Source organism: Mesoplodon densirostris, chromosome 14 (genome assembly GCF_025265405.1).
Source record: "Mesoplodon densirostris isolate mMesDen1 chromosome 14, mMesDen1 primary haplotype, whole genome shotgun sequence".
NCBI classification, from domain to species: Eukaryota; Metazoa; Chordata; class Mammalia; order Artiodactyla; family Ziphiidae; genus Mesoplodon; species Mesoplodon densirostris.
The window spans coordinates 25,392,607-25,407,841 of NC_082674.1; the positions used below are offsets into that span (position 1 = coordinate 25,392,607).

A 15,235-nucleotide genomic window follows, 5' to 3' on the forward strand; every position below is an offset into this window, starting at 1 on the left:
CCTGCTGTAGTAAGTCATAGCCATGAGTAAGACTCTATGCTGAGTCTTGTGAGTCTTCCTTGACCTCCTAAGCATCATCAAACCTAGAGGTGGTCTTGGGGACCCTCCAACGAGGAAAGATGGACAGGAGTACACCATTATGTAGCATTTCCACTCTACAAATATAATAAATGGAAATAACCTCAAGGGCATAGACAACTGTAAAATGAAATAAAATAATTAGGAAATGGTGAATTTTGAGTACTTATTACCTTTGATGGTGAATTTTGAGTACTTATTACCTTTGTGTTTTTTTTAACATCTTTATTGGAGTATAATTGCTTGACAATGCTGTGTTCGTTTCTGCTTTATAACAAAGTGAATCAGCTATACATATACATATATCCCCATATCTCCTCCCTCTTGCGTCTCCCTCCCACCCTCCCTATCTCACCCCTCTAGGTGGTCACAAAGCACCGAGCTGATCTCCCTGTGCTATGCGGCTGCTTCCCACTAGCTACCTATTTTACATTTGGTGGTATATATAAGTCCATTACCTTTGTTTTTAATATACTTTATTTCATTTTAAGGTTATATAATTTAAGTTTTAATAGCTGCCATGTTTAACAAATGCTCAGATTCTCTGAAAACCCAGCAATCAGCTGTGGTGAGCAGTGTACTCTGGCCCCAGCACACACCACTAAGTAAAGCATCTGGTTGACAGGTCCTGTTGTGAATTCCTAATAAAGTGACGGTCCAGCTCTCTTGGTCCCCAATCTGGGTACATCTCCCTTTGCAGTTGCCAGGGATCCAAACTTTAGGAAAGCTGCATCATTGAACTTTGGGCTCTGCTTCTCCAGAAAGTGACCTATCTTGTGAGACTCCACCCCAACCCCAGCCCTCTTTCCTGACCACTGTGTGAGGCAGCTCACCTCTGGACACGATGGTCAGCTTGGTCCCACTGGCCATGAACACAGGGTTGAGGTCGGAGATGGGGCTGGCTGTGATGATGTTCCCTCCAATGCACTAGGACAAGCAGAGAGCGCGTGTGAGAGAGCCCACCCCAGGAAAGCCCTGCTCACACAGCTGGCTCCCGAACACACAGAAGGTGGGGGACACACCCCTGTGGAGACACATGATCAGCACAGTAAGAACTTGGGCATTCGGGCAACATGCAAGAGATTCCAATGCCTGGGGTTGGCTCTCAGCTCTGAAATTTACCTGTTGGTAAACCGGGATCAGCCCCCTTTAAATTGTTTGTTTGTTTGTTTGATCGATTTCACCCAAACTTTTTCTGAAAGGGTTGATGTGGTTTATCACAGAGGCCACAGAGATTTAGTAAAAGAGAAATAAAAGGTAAAGATCAAGGAAAATGAGGAGGAAGCCTTAAGGATGAACAGTGTGTTCTAACTGAGCTTCCTTGGCAAAGAATGTAAGGAGAATCAGACACAGGGTTCCTATTATTAGAAAAGAGGAAGAAAACCAGTTGCTCCAGGAAAAAAAAAAAATCCTTCCCAGAAGTAGATTGCATCTGAGCTTGGGAACTCAGTAGAGTTTTCTGGGTTTATGTCTCCTTATCTGTAATCAAAGGAGGCAGGTGCCTGGGGTAGGGTGATGAGATGGGAGTAGGCTGTTTCGCTTTGTTTTTTGTTCTAATTTAAAACAACAACGGCAGTAGAATGGAAGGGCCAGCTTTTCTCCCAACTCCATCAACAACTGTGAGACTGAAATGGCGCCAGGTGTGAGAACGCCGTCTGCAAACCCAGAATTTGGGGACTAGTCTGAAGACTTATTACAGTCAGCAGGTGGGCCTCTCCCTCCTCTCAGGGGGTCTACCTCTGGTTCACTCCCCAGCTCTGAAAGGCAGTCCCCCTTCCTATTTCGGCTTCTCCCTAACTTATCTCTCACCCACCTGCTGGCAGCCTCGGCCAAGTCCAGGAAGAGGCGGGTAGGTGGCTCCAACCTCAGGGGTAAAGACTGAGTCACAGTGTGGGTGCTTCCAAGGGTGGCCCGCAGGCCACCTTCATCAGAAACACCTGTGGGGCTTGTTAAACCCTGACCCCTGGGCTCCACTCCAGACGCTCTGAGGGTGGGGCCCAGGAATCTGCATTTTCAACAAACACCCCAGGCAATTCTAAGCACTTAAGTTTGACACCCATTGGGTCTGCAGCAGAGTCCAGACTAGCCCCCCTCGCCTTGCGATGAAAACGTGCATCCTGGGCCCCTAAATAGGGACTCACCGCCACAGACTTGACCTGCTTCCCGGCAAACCAGCGCAGCTGCTGCAGGACGCCTCTGAACACCTCTGTTTTCTGGGTGGGAAGCTTAGCAACCGCATCGAGCAGGGTCTTTTCCACAGAGTTCAGGGAGCAAGCGGCTCCAAAGGAGATACCTGGGAACACACGCTCGGAATGACAGCGATCCCCATCACAGCCTGGAAAGCACTTCCATACACAGCAACCCCAGTAAGGCTAAACCAGGATGCACATCCTTATATGGATGAGGAAATTAAGGCCCAGAGAGGTCAAGTGACCTGCCCAATGCCACACAGCTAATAAAAGAGCCAGGACTCAACCCCAGGCCTGTTGACCCTACAACCAGAGTGCTCGTTTCTCTAAACCAGTGGTTCTCAACTCAATAAAATCAGATCTCTGAGGGTGAAGTCTTGGCATTTTTTTAAAAAGCACCCCAAAACTCCCCCCACCTACCGCCTACCATGAGCGATTCTAACATGCAGCCAGGATAGAGAACAACTATGGAGAATCCCAAGCCCCTTGCCTGCTGGCACCCTACCATGGATGCTCTGAGGAGGAGGGCACTGAGGGTGCCCGCTTTCCCCATGCAGGGCAGCTCCCAAAATTGCAGGTGGGAGCCAAAGAGGAGTCTTTCCTGGCACTCGCCACCCCCCCGCATGACCCACCTCCAGCATCCCAGCCCCTCTGTGGGCTCAGGCAAACTTCCCCTTACCCTCCAGTCCATGCTCCACTGAATTCAGCTCAGGGATCCAGGCTGGGCAGATGATCACAGGAAACAGCTGATTCTTAAACTTCATCTCAATGCCTGAAGAGAAACAAGAAGCCTCAAGTTATAGGTCTGTTGATTATCACCAGGGCATTTTTCCCCACCACTGCACACAGGACGGAGGACATATTCACGATCGTAACATGGTCCGTGGGTGACCTGGGATTAGGGGTGCAGTGGACGAGATGTGGGAGTAAGTGCAGTTTCCGCACAATCAGCCTGAAAGCTATGTCTTTCCCTCTCAAAAAAACCCATCGGAATTCAAATAAAATGAACTTGAATTTGTGTGTGTGGTGTGTGTGTGGTGTGTGTGTGTGCATGTGCGTGTGTGCATATGTGCGTGTGTGTTTAATCACAATATTAGAAAAAGGGCATGAAAATAAGTCAGGAACACTTCTCAGCACTTTACATATTTTAACTCACTTAATCCTCACAATAACACTATGAAATACTGTGATTTTCTCTGTTTATAGATGAAAAAACTGAGGCACAGGGAGGTTAAGGTTCGTGCCCAAATTACACAGCTAAGAATGGGCATATTTCAGTACCGGAGCAATTATTAGAATTGGGATGTAATCGTAATATGATATGAAAGTCTAACATTCAGACGAAAAAGGAAAATTGACTGAGAGAGAACACTTCAAATTGGCCTCCCAGTCCCCAATATTCGTCTGAGTTCTTAAGGTGCATGGCTTGGTGGGACCGAATGTCTGTGTCTGGTTTCTGTCCTTCCAGTGAATCAAGTAAGAAACCTCTGCGAACAGACCTGCTTCTGTTCCTCAGACCCAGTTAGCACAGCACCTCTCCCAGCCCCGCCCACAGGGCTGTAGATGGAAAAGGGTAAGAAGGAAATGTCTGTGCATCAACCCCTCCGCCCCCGCTTTCCGGTGCTGCTGAGAGTCTCTGAAGGGAGGTGCAGGCTTTGAGGAGTCTGGCCTGTTTGAATATCAGCTCGTAGGGCAAAGAATGCAGATGGAGGCACTAAGTGGCTCGTTTTGATAAGGGGTTCTCTCTGACCCACTTCCCCCGACGTCATGGCGGTAGGTGGTTACACTGTGCGGGGTGTGTGTGAGGGAGGGAGGTAGAGCTGTGGCATATGGTCTTAAGCAATTATTTCTAACTTGGAGCTTATAACATCTTCGTGAATGCCTTTCTCTTAGAATCGAACTGAGCCCAGGACATTGTGTGACTCGTGGCGAGGAACATGTCATATACCCAAGGACCCCAAATATTCTTCCAGCCAGTCGTTCTCCACCCTAACTCATGGGACCCTGGGCCCTTGGGTCATGGCTACACAGGCCAGCCATTGTGGTCATATCACCTGAGGCACGCCTCACAGGCCACCCTGCCATCCTGATGTGGCACATTACTGCAGCAGGGGACTCTGTACAGCACCTGTGCTCCCAAGGGTGGCCCAACTCAGCACTTCACCAGCACAGATCTGAGCCAGGCCCTCCTCTCTGTGGCTGAAGAACCAACCAGAACCCAGGGCTCGGGGGGTCCCCCCCAGAGCCAGAGCCAGGAGTCCCCCACAAGCTGGACTTGGCTGCTTAAAAGCATGTCAAGTCCCCCCAAACCAGGGTTCCTCTGAGGCAGACCTCGGCTGTGCCACCGTCCTCTCCTTGGATCCTCACTGGGCTTGGGTCCAGCCAAGTGGAAACGGGCCAAGCCAGGCTTATAAGTGGATGGAGACGAGCAGGGACCTGGGCACCTCTGCTCCTGTGTCTTCAAGCACCAAGCCTGAGAGCTGCGCACCTGGGGTCTCCTTGACCTGTTCACGTACTGTGGGCCTCATGTCCCAGGTGGTGGCACCACGGCAGGTGGCCACAGTCATGGGCAACACAGCACAGTCACACTTGGACATCTCCTCTCCCTAGCCTTACCACATCACCCCCAGAAAAGGGAGGGCAAGAGAGTGACCTTTATGGAACCCCTAGTGTCCGTCAGGCACTGGCCCAGACACGTGAGCTACGTTGCTCCCTCCGCCTTTAGACTGGGAGATACTGAAGGGAAGGGGTCTGGTCCAGGTGATCTGGGCACCCCTGGCTCTCCCAGAGTACCCAGTGCAGAGCAGGCTCCCTGTCGGTGCTTACGGAGAACAGTCAGCAAGGAGCTCCGTTAGTGCTCAGAACAACCCTTAGAGGAGGTGTCATTACTCCACATATGAAATGGGGAAGTGAGGGCAGAAGAGGACACACAGAGGACACACAGCCACAGGGGCTGAACTGGGCAGACTGGCCCAGGGCCACCCCGCGCCCTTACCAATCTCCGTGTTCCCCACCACCAGCTTGGCCTCAGGGTGCTGCGCTTTGAGGTCCAGCAGCTCGTTCAGGGCCGAGGCCTGGATCCAGGTCACACGCTCCCCTTCGAAACGCAGCTGCTTCTGCGGAACGTCTTTCAGCCTCTGGAAAATGAAGTGTTCTTACTGTGTTGCCTCTTCCTCCCCACTGCCATTCCCAGGGCCATTGCTTTAAGTCTGCAAGGGGATCAACTCTACTATGGGTTTGTTTAATACTGAATTCAGACGGAAAATGCACGTCAGGGGAGAAGAGAGGGAGAACACCATGTATCGAGGCAGGAATCGCAGTGAAGGAGGCACTGTTAGTCTCATCTCTTACAGGTGAAGGAGGAACCCGAGGATCAAGGTTATGGGACCTGCTGAAGGTCACTGCCACAAGGTGACTTGAACTGTCCCACACTGTCTCCAGGAGGTACGGGAGGGGGATCAGAAGGGAATGCAATGGAAGGTTGGCTCTAGAGCATGAGGGGTGATGCAGGGCTGAGAGAGAAAACCCCCAAATCAAACTGACGGTTTTTCAGGGTTTCACAATCCACAGAAAGATATGCTGGCGGTCTGCTGCAAAGCCGTTCTTTCTGGCCTGTTGAATTCATAAAGCAGTCTTCATGAGCTCACCACCCCCTGAGAAATCTGCACTTGAGAAACCTTGAGAGTGGCTTGATTATTATTATTATTTTGGTCATGGTGTTGGAGTCAAGGAGCAGAATCATCAAGGTGAGAAAGCAGCCATGAGAGGTGTCCTTAAGACGTGGCTGCAGGCCATGGATTGTGTCCTTTGAACACAGCTCTCTTTGTTTGTTTCGTATATACATGGACTGCTAACAGAAAGAAGAATGGATTGCTTGAGGGCTTATACATGAGATTTAGCCAGGAGGTCACCAAATACTTCTGGAGCTCCTGTTACTGTACACAGTGTGCCAAAGGGATCCACTCCCTCAGAGTGACACGTGTGAGAAGGAGAGAAGTGTGGGTCCCTGTGGGAGTATGTGGCACAGGGACTTGACGTTTGGGTGTCAGAGAAAGGGAGGGAAATTCAGGCTGAAACCTACAAGACAAGGAGGACACAAAGGCCCCAGTGGGTACAAGTGGGACCCAACAGGTTTCCAGGGGCTCATGGGGCATCACCTACCAGCAACTCTGGGGGGAAGATGGGTTCCTGGGTGGGATCCAGGGGCATGAATTCCTCTGGGTTGAATAAAGATGGCGAGAGAATGACCTGCTGGAAAAGGGGACGGAGGAGTGATACACTGTCCCCTCCTTGAAAATGCCCCACAGGGCTGGACTAGCCCCCTGTCCAAGCGAGCTCATCCACAGACCCCAGCAGGCCGGTGGAGGAGCTGGTATCTCCTGGGAAGAAGGGACAAGGAGGTCTTGACAGAGGATCCAGGGCTACTGTACACATCCACCACCCTCATGGTTGGGGCGTAACTGTTTCCTCTTCCAGCCACCACTGCCCAGAGTGTGGAGAGAGCCCACTGGCTCCTCTGATCTGAGGTTGGCCCTCAGGCTTCCAGGCTGAAAAGGATCCACTTACATTGTGGTCTTCCTTCTGGTTCATGCAGCAGTTTGGGTTGTTCCCATTTCCTCCACAGCATCCACCATCCTAGAGAGATGACCAACATTCACACAAAGATATTTGCAAAGAGTTTTCATGGAAGCTAAAGAACCTAGATTATTACTATCAAATGAAATCTGGGTATGATACCTATTCCAGCATCAAAAGGAACAGCAGAGGGCCTCCCTGGTGGCGCAAGTGGTTGAGAGTCCGCCTGCCGATGCAGGGGATACGGGTTCGTGCCCCGGTCTGGGAGGATCCCATATGCCGCGGAGCGGCTGGGCCCGTGAGCCATGGCCGCTGAGCCTGCGCGTCCGGAGCCTGCGCGTCCGGAGCCTGTGCTCCGCAACGGGGGAGGCCACAACAGTGAGAGGCCCGCATACCGCAAAAAAAAAAAAAAAAAAAAAAAAAAGGAACAGCAGATACCCCACCCCATCCCACTTGCCTCTGCACAGAGGAAAGGCCTCTGCTTTAACTACTTTCACTTGGTTAATGTAGATTAAATAACTTGAGGATAAACAAACAGGACCTCTCCTGGAAGCAGCAGGGATATTTAATTATGAGAAAATTTCTCCATAAAAGCTAGTCCTATTTTATCAAATCATCTCTTTGTGCCCACATTCCTCTTCAGTACTGCTTCCTGAGGAGGCCTTAGTTCCCCGACCAGGGATCGAACCTGCGTCCCCTGCAGGGGAAGCACAGAGTCTTAACCACTGGACCACTAGGGAAGCCCCTCATGCCTCTACTTCTAAACCATCAAGTTCTATGGGAATTCGTTGGGCGCCTCCCAGGCTGGAGTCTTTGTGGGGCTGCTGCCAAAGACGTTCAGGACCAGAGGTGTTCCCGGCCAGTGGGCCTGATGGCCTTCCCACTCCTTATCAGGCACTTCTTGCCAGAAAGCTCACACTCTATTCCTCACTGCAGGCCTGTTCTGGAGGATGTGTACAGGTCTGATGACTCATCACCTATGGGGAAAGGACTTGCTCAGGACCTCTTGGGGTGCCAATGGCGGAGCACAGAATACAGCCCAGATTGCTATCTCCCAAAACCAATGCACTGAAGGTGGGAAAGGGTGTGTTCACCTGACTGATCTAGCCCAAGGAGGCAGGAGTCTCAGCTCAGGGCCCCAGAAGACACTACAGAATCGTGGAGTTGTGCTAAGAGGCAAAAGTGGGGGAACTCCCAGGCATAGACCTAGACACATTTCCAGGGAAGCCGTTCCTGGGGGAGCAGGCTGGGAGTAGCCCTTCCTTACGTGAATCATGGAAGACACCATTCATGCCGACATTTCCCAAAGGGTGAGTCACCACCCACCAGTATACCCGAGGAAGTTGTCAGAGGGCCAAGGAGGCCGAAGGTGTAGCCTCTGAGAACGTGCAAGCACTGTGAGACTTGCCTCAACCCCCCTGCACACGCTGCCCCGCGTGCAGACCCCTCTTGCATTCACTGCTTTGCCGCTGGATCTCAGAGCGGCTCGGTCTATTTTATACCGCCACACCACCACCTTGCCCTTCCCCTCTGTCTTTGGACAGAACGGAGAGGGCCTCTGCGCATCTCCCTTTTTGGAGGAGTGATGTGGAAAATTACCAGGCCCTGCGTACAGTAAGACAACAGCCTCCCTCACCTGGTCCTTGTGGGGAAGGATGTAATTCGCAAAAGTGGATTATTCAGATAATGAAAGTGTCAGCACTTTCTTATTTAGATCTTCTTCCTTGATAATTCATTGATGTGTTGGACATAAATTGCTGTAACGTACAATAATGTGTCACTGCCCTCAAGGTCTACTGCGGTTGGATAAGGCCAGGGTTTTTCCCCAGAGAGATTTCCACTTTTCTCAGTAGGCTAAAACTACTGGGCTTATTTTTATGGTTCCCCCATTTCCTTCCTTGCTGCTAGATGAATGTTGTCATTTCCTGCTGTGAACAGGCTGCCTCGCTATAGCATGCTCTTCTCACCCTCTTCCGGTGTGTGCTATGGCCATGAAAACTAGATAGATGAGCTTTTTAGAACTGTGTGTAAGGTAACAATTAAAAGGCTCTGAATAAAGGCCCTGAGGGCCTCCAATGAGTAATATGCATGAGCTTCTGAGCACATTCTGTGCACCAGTCATTTTGCCTGCTTGGAGCACCCAGCTCCACTCTGCTCTGCTGTACCCTGCCAGGCAGCTGGAATGAAGGGGGTGCAGCTCACCTCCTCCCACGGTGTCACAATAGACTCAGGAACTGTGTACATGATGATAAAACTCTGACCTACAGAAGGAGTATAATTGTCAGCTACACTCAAAAGCCCTTCTCTCTGGAGAAACTAGGGGAGCTGGTCAGATTGTATTTCTTTGAGAAGCCTCCTATAAAATAAGTACATGCACAAGATTAACAATCCCTGGTTCTCAGGGAAGCCTAAGTAATACATGGAGATCAAATATGGGTAATGGAAAAAATGTACCAGCATCATAATTTATGTTGCCATTTACTGAAAATGTAAGATGTGCCAGGCATTGTCCTAAGTGCTTTCCACAAGCACTGTAAGGTAGGTATTGTTACAATCCCCATTTTAGAAACAAGGAAATCTGCCCAATATCATGCACCAGTTAAGAGATGGAATGGGATCTGAACCCAGGTCTGCAGATTCTGAATCTAAGCTTTCAATCATTTTCATTTACATCCGTACCTCCTGGTTCCTCATCATCAACAGCATTCACCAGGATGTGGCATTTTCCATCCTTAGAGGCTCCATCTCCATCTCCACCCTTTTGGGCTATTTGGACACAATACTCCTTTTTGTACTGTACCAACTCTAAAAGTCAGTGAAAGGCACAGGAGTCTGTGACTCTCCCCTTAACCCAGAATCAAATTGAGACGAGACAGTTTGATTGGAGTCAGGATCAACTTGACCCAGCTGGGAAATCAGGTAAAATCTGGGGAGATTAAGCCAAGAAAGGAGAAGCTAGCCCTCCGCCTCCTCGCCAGATGACAGGTGTGTGTCTGCATTTATGTCATCAAGGCTCATGCACCCCAGCTGTGGTTTCTCACAGAGTAATATGAACACTACAGGGGTTCACACACTGTCTGAAGATCTAATTAGCAGTTTCATAAGCCCAGCAGAGGGCCAGCTGCAGAAAGCAGCCGGGACAGGAAAGGAGGAGAGACTCGAGTGCTGAGTCACGCTGGGCTGTTATTAAATGCCACGTTCAGCACCTGTGCCATAGGCTGAGCATGCCAGTCACCAAGGAAGGATGCCAAGCCCAAATGCCCTGGAGGAAATTAGCTCTTAGGCAGCATGTCTCTTCCAGTAACCAGTTCTCCAGGCCTTCCCTGGAAGAAAGGTCTCCGGGCTATTGATGAGAACCACCACCTCCCTCCACCCCCCGGAGTAAGAACGGCAGAGCCCAACGCCCTTGCCAGGTACCTGCGGCAGAAGGACCCGCCAGCTGGCCATCTGATCATTTTCCTCTGTAACCCAGAGGCCCACGGCATCCCTCCCAGCTGTGATTCCTGAGTGTTGCTGCTTCAGGAGCAGGGCCATTGCTGTCCCAGGGCCCCAGCTTACCTTGGCGAAGGTCCGGAAGCCCTGGAGGATGGGTCTGTAGCCTGTACAACGGCACAGGTTTCCTGTGGGCCAAGGAAGAAGCTGCAGTGTCAGCGCAGGCCCCGGGGCAGCTAAGGGGTTCGTGGCTTTGCTCCCAGATCACTTAAATGCTCTCTTCACATATTCTATTTTCTTTGCTTGGAATGACCCTCCTCCTGCTTGTATCCCTGACTTCAAAACATCTACCACTTCTTCCAGGAAGCCTTGCTAGAATACCTAGACTGAAACAGGTGCTCCTCCTAAGTCCTCCCATGGTGCCTAGTCATAGCTTTATCAGTGAGCTTATCAAACTACATTATAAGCTCTCTTCCCCTTCAGAGTACAAGCTACTTGAGAGGAGGGACTGGATCTTTCATCCCTGTGTCCCCTGTCCCCTGTAGAGTGCCTGACATATGATAGGGCTTCATATAACTGACTGAATAAATGATGCATTAAAATGGATTGAATGAATGGGGAGCCTTCTCTACTCAGTTCAGAGGAACAGATACCAGGCCCAACCATCTGGGCCCACTCACAGAAGGCAAAGTGGGAAGCCAGTCCCTGCTCAAGGCTCAGAGTCATGGCCTCCTTCCTCATATGTGGCCTTTGCCCTGCAGAATCCTGCTCTGAGGAAGCAGGAAGGGAAGGCGCCATGTCATTAGCTTCTGTGAGGTTTCCCAAACGATCTCCTCCCACTCTGGCCACTCATGGCTACCCCATCCTAGCACGGGGTGAGAGCAGGAAGACACCTCAGGAAGATGAACACTAAGGCAGGAGACCCCAGAAGGTCTCCAAACCACCCAAGTGTTCTTCCAATTAAGAAAGCACCACCCTTCCAGTCAATCGTAACCAACATGGTGGGATGGCCTGAGCCTTTCCCTCAAAAGGCAGTGCCTGGAACTCCTAGTCCACTCCTGGCATCCACCCTAGCCCTGCCCTGCCCTGCCCTCCTCAGAGCCCCACTCGCCACTCCACCTCCCGGGCCCTGCCTCAAGGCCCATACCTTGGAAGGCATCCTCGATCTCCTCAACAGTGGGCTCGGGCTGGTTCCGAAGCAGCGTGTACATGCTCATGACGATGCCGGGGGTGCAGAACCCACACTGGGAGCCGTGGCTTTTGGCGATTCTTTCCTAAAAGGGGCAGATGACGTAGACACCTGTGTTGCAGAACCCCTCCCAGGCTCCCTCATGACTCAACTGGAGCCAGCCCATGTCAACAGGCAGTGTAGGGTAGCAGACCGCATGAAGTCACATCGCAGTGCCACCACTTCCCAGCCGTGACCTTGGCCAGGTTACCAAGCCTCACTAAGCCTTGTCTATAGGTTTAGGACCATCCTAGCACTTAGAGGATTCAGTGAGATCATTCACGTAAAACTCTTCACGTCATCCCTGGCATAGAGGAAGGATTCGACCCATGGGAGTTACTCATAGGACAGCCCCCTCAAAGAACCACGACTGTTAAAGCCAGAGGGGCTTCCCACCCTTCATTCCCTTCACCAGAGAGAGGAGGAAGCAGGCTCAGAGATTTAAGAGGTGTATGCAAGATCACACATGGTGAATGCAAGAGCTGTGTCAGGTTCTTTTAGCTACACTACCCCACAATCCAAAATCAACCAAATGAATGCATCTTATTCCAAATTAGAATGCTGCTGTATTCTTATGTGAAGGCAATCCTTGAAGTCCAATGGGTGGGGACTTAAGAATTGGGAAATGTGTGAGATAGAATTCACTAAAAGCATTGAATGTCACAGAATTTTCATTCAAACCTGCAAGATTTTTATTACAAGGAGATTCTCCTCATCTACACTATTTTTTAATCTCTGGGAATCTCTCTTGGAACTTACATTAAGTAAAATTGCTAGAATGTTGTATCCCCAGTGCCTAGCATGGATAGTCATTCATTTGACAGATATTTACTGAGAAACTATTATGTACCAGGAGTGGTAAAGGTACTGGGGACAGAGGGTGAAGAAGAGAGATGAGGTTCCTGGTCTCATGAAGCTCATATCCTAATAGGGGAAATACTGACAAAAACAAAGAAGAAAATTTGAGGTGGAGGTCAGTGCTATGTAGAGAATTAGTACAAGAGGACATGACCCAGAGTGACTAGTGGCTATTTGGAGTGGTTAGAAAAGCCACTCTGAAAAAGTGACCTTCGAGTTGAACTTAATGACATAATTTGGAGCAGGGAAGAGTGTATCCCAGGCAGAGGGAACAGTGAGTGCAAAGGCTCTGAGCACAGACAGTGCAAAAGTCTGATGCACTAGAGCTGCTGAGAGGCGAGGGTGGATGGAATCCTGAGACAAGGGAGGTCAGCTGGGGGAACAGGCAGCAGCCAGTCCATGCAGCTCTTCATAAGCCAGGGTTAGGGATCTGGATTGTTATTCTGGGTGTGATAATGAGAGACCTTTAAGAGGAATTTCAGCAGGGCTTGATATGATTGAATTTGTGTTTTTAAAGAATCACTCTAGCTGCTGGGCAGGGAATAGTTGTAGGGGCAAGAGAAGAAACAGAGAACAGGACACTAAAGTGGCCTAGGCAAGAGGAGATAGTGACTTAAACCAAACATTATGGGGGAAACAGAGAAAAAAAAATGATTTCATTGTAAAGTTTGGAGGTAGAGTAGTTACTACTTCTGGATGGATTGGGTGTGGTGTATCAGAGGAAGAATCATAGGTGACTCCTAGATTTTTATCTTGAGCAATTGGGTGGATGCTTTTGCCACTGACTCAGATGGAGGAAGACCAGGGAAGAAAGAAGTTGGGGGGGGGGGAAATAGGGTTTTGTTAAGTTTGAGATTAGACATCCATCTAGTGATTCAAGTAGGCAGCTGGAAATAGGAGTCTGGTCTCTGAGGAGAGGTCGAAGCTGAAGATACAAAGATGATGCATTCACATGTAGATGGCATTAAACTCACCTCAGGAGAGTGTGAAGGTGGAGAAGAGTTGGGGCCCAGGCCAGAGCCCAGGGTGCTGCAGCAATTAGGGACTGAGCCGAGGAAGAGCCGTACATGGTGCAAGCATGGAGGTAGGAGGAAAATGAGGAAAGTGTGGTGTCGTAGAAGCCAAGAGAAAAACATAAATGGACAAGGGGAAGTGGAATCTACAGCTTATTTGGAGCCAAAAGAAGTACATCAGGAATAAGGATCTGTGCCATTGGAAAGAGAGGGTTTTCGCCTCATTGTATGGATAGGATCCCTGTGTTTAAACGGTTCATTCTTTCTTTCATCTATGTTTCAAAGAAAATTACAAGCCCTCATTAATCTTCTCACATCTGCTTCAGGTTGGACAAGTTTAGTAATCTGCCCTTTTCCTGCCTAAGAAGCAAAGACATGGTAGTGAAGCAATACCACCCCACCGCGCTCTGACCCCACGTGACTGGCCCAAGATGCTCCCTCCAGGGAGTATAATTAGTTTGCTTAACTGGCAACCCTGGCTCCAGACTCACATAAGGGCACAAGGGTGGCAGGATCTGAATGACACAGTCAAGGGAAGATTAAGAAAAGGGCCTGGCTCAGGCACCTTCCGTGATGCAATCTCCTAAGGGCCTCCTGCCTCAGTTTCCCTAAACGTAAGCACCGGGAACAGTGGCTTTTCCTTCCCACTGTGCTCTGCTCCCACATGGGCTCCATTCCTCCTTGTCTACGAGCATCCTTTCTCTCTCCACAAACCCCTCAGACTACTGCCCACTCTTCCCCAAAGTGTTCCCAATTTCGCTTCATCCTCAGGTGGCTGATACCATCAGCGAGAAAGCACTGGTCAGACACCCATGTGTCTCTGTTCTCTGACTCAGCCCTTGCTAACCTCCATTTTAATGAGCCCACGTCTATATGAGCCATGGGTGGAAGGTGAGAGGTGCAATGAAATTACCACCGGAGGGAGCAGGGAGTAGGTGGGTTTTTTACCAAGGGGCACAGAGCATTTGGAATCTTCAATCTGAGACGGCAAGGGGGCTTCCTAAGCACACTTGGGCACAAGGTGAGGAAGTTCCCCTGCCCCTCCTCCCTCCAGCTCTGACACAGCTGGACTTACCAGCCGCCAGATCCAGTTGACCTCTTGGTTCCCATGGGGCATGCAATGTCACCATCCACCCAGACACAGGAGGGAGCTTCAGGCTCGGGTGCCTCCACTTTCTGCCTCACAGCCATCCCCTCACCTCCAAGAGGATCTGGGGAGGTGGCTGGGCCAGAATGCCACCTTTGCCCGGGCAGTGACACTCAGCCCAACAACCCAGAGCAAGTCTGCAGCCTTGGTCAGAGCCTCTGGTTACCTGCACAGGATGCAGCCTCGTCTTGGTACTTCCGATTCCTTCCACAGTTGTCACGGCAACATGGTGCAAGGAGCAAATGGGGGCCAGGCAGGCATTGGCAGAAAAGTGACTGGAACCCAAATTAAGGTCATTCCATTGACCACTCAGGTCATCAGAGCAGACCTGAGTGCAGGGTCTAGGAGATCTATAATGCCTGTGTCACTTCTCTTCACTCTACATTATGTTCTTGTCTTTTCTACAGGTGTCCTCACCTCTCTACCCAAGACTCTGTGCCCGAGCCCCTCCAGCGTCCTGTGGAGTCAAGACATCAGTGCGCCCTAGGCCTCTGAGCTGGAGCATGGGAGCCAGGGTCACTTTCAGCTGCCTCTTAGCCCAACACTGGAGGCTGAGTCAAGAGGAAGCTTCTGGCAGTTTCCAGGCCCAAAATGTGCTCCTCTCTCTGCAGGGCTCGTCCTTAGCCACTTCAATTTCAGAACCTCCTGTCACTTTTGCTTCTCTGCTTTCACTCACCTCCATTTCTCCCATTCCTCTGTGGGGAGAGGGAGGGGA

At 50.4% G+C, this 15,235-nt stretch overlaps 1 protein-coding gene across 1 annotated transcript in view; it reads right to left on the reverse strand.

The window, feature by feature from the left end:
• Positions 1-15,235, reverse strand: part of XDH (xanthine dehydrogenase) — a 61,105-nt gene that overhangs the window by 35,690 nt on the left and 10,180 nt on the right. Inside the window, exons 4-12 of the mRNA XM_060116835.1 lie at positions 14,687-14,795; positions 11,422-11,548; positions 10,401-10,462; positions 6,834-6,902; positions 6,429-6,515; positions 5,263-5,404; positions 2,947-3,039; positions 2,220-2,371; positions 912-1,005 (exon numbers count right to left, since the gene is read on the reverse strand). Of these exons, the coding sequence (XP_059972818.1) occupies positions 912-1,005; positions 2,220-2,371; positions 2,947-3,039; positions 5,263-5,404; positions 6,429-6,515; positions 6,834-6,902; positions 10,401-10,462; positions 11,422-11,548; positions 14,687-14,795 (935 nt within the window). The remainder of the gene's footprint in view (positions 1-911; positions 1,006-2,219; positions 2,372-2,946; positions 3,040-5,262; positions 5,405-6,428; positions 6,516-6,833; positions 6,903-10,400; positions 10,463-11,421; positions 11,549-14,686; positions 14,796-15,235) is intronic.